The sequence below is a fragment of the Macrobrachium nipponense genome, chromosome 40 (assembly GCF_015104395.2).
Source record: "Macrobrachium nipponense isolate FS-2020 chromosome 40, ASM1510439v2, whole genome shotgun sequence".
NCBI classification, from domain to species: domain Eukaryota; kingdom Metazoa; phylum Arthropoda; class Malacostraca; order Decapoda; family Palaemonidae; genus Macrobrachium; species Macrobrachium nipponense.
The window spans coordinates 50581051-50588799 of NC_061101.1; the positions used below are offsets into that span (position 1 = coordinate 50581051).

At 44.5% G+C, this 7749-nt stretch overlaps 1 protein-coding gene across 3 annotated transcripts in view; it reads left to right on the forward strand.

Annotated features, from left to right (window-relative positions):
* Positions 1-4714, forward strand: part of LOC135212153 (RNA-binding protein 7-like) — a 340935-nt gene extending 336221 nt beyond the window's left edge. For all 3 annotated transcript variants that reach the window (XM_064245572.1, XM_064245573.1, XM_064245571.1), the window contains one exon: positions 3260-4714. In XM_064245572.1, the coding sequence (XP_064101642.1) occupies positions 3374-4243 (870 nt within the window). In that variant the 5' untranslated portion in view covers positions 3260-3373 and the 3' untranslated portion in view covers positions 4244-4714. The remainder of the gene's footprint in view (positions 1-3259) is intronic.
* Positions 4715-7749: the final 3035 nt, after the last annotated feature.

The window sequence follows — 7749 nt, forward strand, 5'->3', positions numbered from 1 at the left end:
CGCCTTGAGGATCACCTCGGGTGATAGCGAGAGGTGCCAGACAATCCGAACAGAGGAACAGATGTTCTGGCACATTGTCTGAAAGAATTGGAAGCCAAACTGGTCGGCTCTCCAGTTCCTCGAAGGGTGAGTTTGGATCGAGTGGCCCCAAATCATCTCGGATAATTTCTCAGCTCTTCTATAGCTCAAGAAGAGAGAGTTGGTTATGGGCTTGGGCACGGAACGTAACGATCCTCAAGAGGTTCGTTAAACTAGTGCACGTCCGTGCGCGTCTTCTCGATCGAAGGCAACAACTACTGACGTCTCTGAGTAATCCTCACTTAGAAGTATGTCGAAAGTTGAGGAGAGACTGAGGGCGTCCTTTCGTTAAGTTTTCGTAATATTGAAGACGAAGGAGCTTCCTCTTAAGTTGTTCCCTTATTCATGATCCTAGAGGATTAGCTTTAGTCTCCACATGTTGGCCTCTAAGAGGTTGGATTCACAGAGGTCAGGTAATTCAGATAATTGTCCAAAGACCCTTCCTGAGAGAATCGTGTAATCTAACATCGTCACTTAGTGTAAGTATCTAATAATCTCTCCTCTCTGAGTCTGAAGGCGTTCAGACTATCGAGAAGCGATAAGATCTTCAAGATTAATGGCAGTCTCTTGGCCAAGGCAAAGCAGTGCTGCCTATTTTCAGTGTTCAATCGGAGGGGGCCGTTTCTGGCGATAGTGAAGGGAAATGACTGTTCCTCCACCCCTCGACCTCTGTGAATTTCTTTATGGTTCTATCTTTCCGTATGAAGTATGAGATAAGCTAGAAGTCCTAACTATTGTAGAATATGCAAATATGTTGTTGACGGCCTCTAGGCTCAGAGATTCGGTTCTGTCAAACAAACAAAAAGCTTCACGATCTTTGAGGTCTGGGAGATCTTGAAATTCTCGGATCGCAGGTTCCGGCATGGAACTTAGACGTAGTCTGAGTTTCTGATGCCAAAAGCATTTCGAACCTATCCTTTCTGCGAACTTAATACACGTGACCAAAAAGGCTAACATTCTAACCGCTCTAAGCCACGGCAAAGAGGGTTAGTGAGGTTTTAGCCATCATCAGAGGTTTTAGCTTAAAGGACATAATGCGGTCTGTCCTCTAAGCCTTCCGTTCTTGATAAAAAACGAAAACCTGTCTAACCCTTGACCCGAAGGCTTGGAGACCAAGGTTTATGGCACAAATTATTGGGCAAGGCATTAGAGAGTCCTGTGCCCTGTCGGGTCTCTCAAGTTTTATCTTAATAAAACTATAGAAAGTCGAGGTCAACGGACAATCTGCGGTGTTCCGTAAAAGACCAGACTGGTTCATGTCCAAGAACACCCTGGCATTATAGTCAAGGAGTTCTTTTAAGAAGTCTCATTCATTATGTTTGCATAAAGATTTGAGAATTTTTTCTTAATATGAATGCTCAAGAGGTGAGGGCGCGGCCTCGGAAGCATTTTATTTCAACAGAGCATGACACTCAGTAACATCCTGAGTGCCACGCTTTAGCGAAGCAACTCTGTGTTCGCTTCACACTCCCGACGGGATGTGAAGACGACATTTGAGATCTGTAAGTCGCTAGGACCATACATATCCGTAGATATATTATTGGGGGCAGCAAGCAACACGAATCCTATCCTATAGAAAAGGGATAGGTGTGCTTTTAACTTTGAAGGGTTGGTCGCTTGAGGCGCGTTCCTTTTCTTTAGCCTAGAAGTTATGGAACTAACTTTGATAGGTTAGGTCAGGTGGAAAAAGTTTTTAGCTTCGTTGCCCTCAGAAGTATGGTCATATGGTCTAGTCACCATTGTGGTCACGCCCCCGTTGACAGATCATCTAGAGCGCACCAGCATTACAGGTCTCTACCTCGCTGGCAACTCTAGTAACGCAGAAGCAGACTTTGGTGACAGTAATCACGAAGTCGGCTATGCTAACAGGTGAGGAACCAAGATGTATCGTCTACTTAATTTAGTTTCCCAAAAATCCTATTCGTCTCTTCCCACCATCCGAAGGTGGGATTCAGCTATATATATATCTGTCAGGTAAGTTTCATGAACAAAATGTTATTGTTATAATACAATTAAGTTTTGTTCATACTTACCTGGCAGATATATATAATTAAAGTGCCCCACCACCTCCCCTCAGGAGACAGTGGCATGATATATGAATAGAAAATGGGAATGGGAATAGTTCCTGATATCCGCCTCCCAGCGGCGGGAATGGGTACTACCACCTGGCCGCCCACTGCGTGTGCCGCGAATTTTGAAATTCTGTCGGACTTCGGAGAATACAGCTATATATATATCTGCCAGGTAAGTATGAACAAACTTAATTGTATTATAACAATAACATTTTTGTATATACTTACCCAGTAATTATAGGATCAGGGCCCACCCACCTCCCCTTGGATGGGCTTTAGAGAGGAAAACGAATTGAAGCTCTCTGCCAGGTTGTTACCTACATATACTCCCCGATAGTGGGCGGGGCATTCTAACCACACCGTAACCAGAACTAGCGCTAGTGTGAATTTTAAGTTGTTGGGCTGCCATAGGTAGAAATCTCTGAGCTATATAATTACAGGGTAAGTATATACAAAACTATTTCATTATAAAAATATTTTTATCATAAAAATTTTGTAGTAAGTACGTACAGTAAAAAATTTAGTCATGAAAATAATAAGAAAATACAGAATTTTGCTCTATGAAAAAATAAGCGGATATGCAAGTTTCCTGCAAGTTACTTGTAGAAGATAGGTTCCACAGAAAAATCCATAAAATAGGGTGGGCGTCGACTGTACGTTAAACTATCATTCTATTCCAAAACAGCCTTTCTTTGGGTAAGTCTTCCTGTCATCTGCTTTACTGCCACTCCCTCTCATGGTACTAGCCATCTGCACAAACCTTCCCCCCACCCCACCACCCACCCACCTTGGGCACTTTCTGGCCTCCTACACCTCCCAAACTTTCTCAGCCTCTATGAGGATAAGTAGTGTTACCAACTTGGCAATAATTTGGGTTCCCTGGGGTCCAGTTGTGTGTGCATAATGTCAAGGTCCAAATAATGTGCATTTAGTTAATCCAGGGATTAGTACCGCACATATATTGAATGTTGATGTATTGGGAAGACTAAAGGTTTTTTATGAAATATTTTAATTTTTTACATATTTCAAATATGCATATTATACTCCTGCCTAATTTTATACTTCTTTTTAATAAGCTTACCATAATTCATTGTCCTTTTCATTTACAGGCAGGCCCTATTGAGTACGTCAAGCAACCTAAGGACAAAGCAAGCGGCAGGAAAAAAAACTTTGCCTTTATAGGTTATAAGCATGAGTGTTCTGTTGCTTATGCTATAGCTTTGATGAACAGCATAAAACTCTGTGGCCGGAATCTTAGAGTTCAGAGCAGGTATCTTCAGAGTCTACAAGCACAGGGACTAGCTTCAGTTGATTCACATGGAGTCCATACTCTTGATCAATTTCAGAAAGATAATTCTAGGGAAGAGCAAGGGATGTCCCAAACGAGAGAATCGGGTAGTCTATTGGGACCACCACCAATACCACTTAATGTTCCTGCTAATATTCCTCCACATATATTAGCATTAGCTCATCAACAAATGGCCTTGTTAAATACTACTACTAGAGGAATGGTGCCTTTGTCTAAAAATCCTTCTCTTAATGCAAGGATGCAACCTAGAAATGACAGTTATGGGTCTATCAACTATAATTGTGGGTATTCCAATTCAAGTCCAGACTCTTCCTCAAGTCGTGGCTACAACCATTACAATAAAAATAGAAATAGAGGAGCAAGGTCCTTTGATAACAAAACTATGCAATCAATGAAAATGCATGCAGATGAAGTCACTGCACAGAATTCCCACATGTTAGCTGCTCTTCAGGATCAACAAGGGCGTTTTGACAAAAGTCGATTGGGGTCTTCACCGTCTAAATACAATGAAGATAGGTATGATCGTGAGTATGATACCAGCCATGATAACAGATATCGGCAAAATCAAGAGAGCCACTACAAAGCTAGTCATCGTGATTATAGACAACAACCGTATGACAGGTATGAGAGTCATCACAGTAGACACCAAGATAGGCAGACGCCCCCTGATAGTCGTAGGAAGTTTGATGGTAGGAGTAGGAATGGCGGTAGAAGCCACAGCCATAACAATGATCGTTATGGTCGTGGTGGGGAATACCAACCACATTATAATTCGAGACGCTGATGTACACAATAAAGTAAGACTTGTTTTACATCTAGATTTCATGAGTATCCTTTTATTTTTCTTTTTTTTTTTTTTTTTTTTTCTTTTTACTCAATGAATATTGTATGTAATTAAATAATTTTAAGGGTATATCTGTATGTATATTTTATATGTTAGCATTCCTATGACTACAATTTAGAGATCTTTAATAACATTTAGAATTAGTTTTTGTTGGCACTACTTGTGTGCATTTTAATCATGTTCTTAACAGATTCTCTGTTCCTGTTGCAATGTCATTTTAAGCAAGTTTAATGTCATGGCTCTCCTGTCATTACTCTTTCCCTTTTTATTATCCATTGTACTGTAAATATAAATTGCTTTGTATTAGTAAAAGTGCGTGTAGTGGAGTATGTTAAAAGTGTGAGGGAAGATGAACTGATGTCATCTTGGTGGTGTATGTGACAAATGAAAATCAAATTTTTAGTGTTACTAGTTGAGTATTTTATTTCATTATTTCCAAAAATTATTTTATATCTTGTAACTGGTTAACCAAAGGGAAAAGAAAAAAGATTAGGTACATGAGATGAAGGTTTAAGGTGAAGGAATGAGTTTTAACAAGCTTTACAGGTTGCTGAATACCTGATTGTTCCTGCATGAAATACAAAACATTTGTCCTTTACAATAGGAATTATTTAAGGGCGTATCCTGGACACGGCTGCTGAATTCTTCAAACAAAGTGGTTCGGTTGTTAAGTACTGGTCCGGTTGTTGCCCTCTACAGTCATTGATAGTCTCTCCAACGGATGTATTCCAATTTGCTTTCAGCCATCGTCATGAAAGGACGTGTTCTTCACCGCTCTCTACCAAACTGTTGTTCGCTATTTATTCATCTATCCCAGTGGGGTCGTTCCATATTCTGTTGTATATTTGTGGTTGCTTGAGTGTTAAATGAATACCCAGTAAACTCTTGATTTACAGCCTTTGTTGCCCTCTGCCCCCAGCCGGGGCTGCCCTTGAGTAGATGGCAAGAAGTGTGGAAAGATCCGTGCCTCGTTTGAGGTAGATCTCACTCCCCGGTGTGCCTTTCTGCCGAGGGTAAAGCGTAATGGAGATATCATGTGTGCAGAGTGTTCCCTGTGGTCCGCTGCTCAGTGGGGGAAGTTTGCCCGGAGAAGGAGATATGTGAGAAAACTTAAGCTTGTGGTGGGGAGTAATTTGCCCCCAAACACTCCTAATGTTGCAAACCCTTCATCTTCATACCTCTCTCCCAGCCGGCAACCATCCTGTACTCTCCGCCACCCCTTGGGGGGAGACCTCTCTCTCCACTTCTTCCTCTTGACGAGTCGAGGGGGGGCTTGCGGTCGAGGACCTGGGTAATGCTCCTTTTAGGGTCTGCTCGCTTCAAAGGTGCTCCTTTGGAGCGAGGAGGGACTCCCCCTAACCCAACTAGATGCGCTGCTGGATTGTCTGAACCATGCATCCAACAGCGCTGCTACCCACTCCATAGCCACTACTACCACCGATACCATGACCCAGCCCGGCTACTATGCACCTCCACACCTGGTGTGGTCACATAACCCTTACGAGTGTGACGTCTTCCCTGATTGGGGTGCAATACCATCTGCCATCAACCAACCTGCCAATGCTTCCCATGTCTCCCCCTCCTGGTTTCGGGATACCACTGTTGGCAGTGTCAAGGTTTCCTGCTCCTCCCTTGTCACCTGTGGATATGACAGGGATGCCAGCCATACCTGCAATTATGCCTTCTGTGGACCACACACCAGAACCCGGCCCTGTTCCTGCGCTTGTGTCTATTGCTGACCCTGTTCCTGTGTCTGTTGCCGACCCTGCTCTTGCCCCCATACCTGTTCCTGGCCCCTTACTTGCTCCTACTAATGTTCCTTGGTTGGTCCTGACTACAATCCTGCCGAGGCTGTCGAAGAAGAAGAGGTCAAGGAAGGTGTTGTTGTCTGCTGCTGCCTCACCTTTCCCTTCGAAGGTTTCATGACCTAAGAAGGGGAAGGTGGCCTCTCCATCCTCTAAGAAACCTCGCCTTGAGTCTTACAAGGGTCTGCGTCCTCCCTCCAGGTGGAAGGCAGTTGACACTCGTTGGCTCTCCCGCTCCTTCGGGAGAGGGAACCGAGACTCTGCCCTCTGGGGAGCTTCTGAAGCACGAACCTCCAGTCCCTAGTTTCAAAGGCACTGCCGGCGGAACTGGGGCTGTGCCGGAGACTCGTTTGCGAGTTTCTCCGAAAGTACAACCTCCCAAGGGAACTCGTACATCCCCAGTTAGTGATGGGGAGTCAGCTCTCCATCATGATAGTGGCACTTGTGAAGACCAAGCCTGGTTCTTTGTCAGGAACCATGGTTAATTCCTCTGTCCCTCGGGGGACAGGGCATCAGGAAAGACTTGAGAAGAGTCCCTTATACAGACCTTTTCGCTAGAGTTTTCGGCTTCGAAGAATGCTGGGGTGGGTCATGAGGATGATGCTCAGGCTTGCCAGGCAGGGAGCCGCATTACTACTGGCAGCAGGGCTGCTACAGCGTGGTGAGAAGTGTTGCATTCTCCTCGGGAGAGTGTATTGTCCATTTGATCATGCTCTCCTAGACCCACTATTTCTTGCAATTGAGAGGTTTTTCTAGTCGAGCAGCAACAGAGATGGCTGGATACTTCAGACAGTCTTCTACAGCAGTATACAAGGGAAAGTGGCCCGTCTTCTATGGTTGGTGTCATTGATGGGGTATCTCCAGTTGGGACCACTTTTCAGCAGGTTGCGGACTTCCTAGTTTACCTTCGCTGAGAGAAGCTCCTCCCCGTTTCAGCTGTAAAGAGCTATAGGGCTGCATTGGCCTTGGTTCTAAAGCTGAATGATATGGATATCTTGTCTTCCTTTGAGATATCTCTATTCATGAGGAGCTTTGAGAGGTCTTGCCCACCCAGGGATCTCAGGCCTTCTGTGTGGGACGTAACTCTCGTACTACAAAGCCTGACTCGTGCCCCATACAAGCCACTTCGAGAGTCCTCAGACAGGTATCTGACCCTCAAGACCATCTTTCTGCTGGCCCTGGCATCAGTAAAGAGAGTAGGTGAACTAATGTCTTTCTTTCGATCTTAAAAACTCAAGAGGCTGAGGATCGGTTACGCTCAACTTCATCCCCGATTTCATGGTGAAGACTCGGAATCCATCAGTCCCTGACGCTAGGTTCAAGTCCTTTACCATCCCTTCCCTGAGTGACTTTGTTGGTGATGATCCAGACAAGATGCTACTTTGTCTGGTTAGAGCACTTGCGCTATCTGAAGAGGACTAGCCATCTCCAGCCCGAGTGTCGACGAACTCTTCATTAGAACTGGTGGTTCCAAGGCAGAGGTATCCAAGAACAGTCTCTTTCTGGCATGATGAGACAGTCAGGAAGGTGTACTCTGCTGCTGGCGATGACACTGGTACACTTTGTCTGAGAACTCACAAGGCCGTGCATTGCCCCTCGCATTCCATAAGAACCTGTTGGTTCAACAGGTTTTGATGGCGG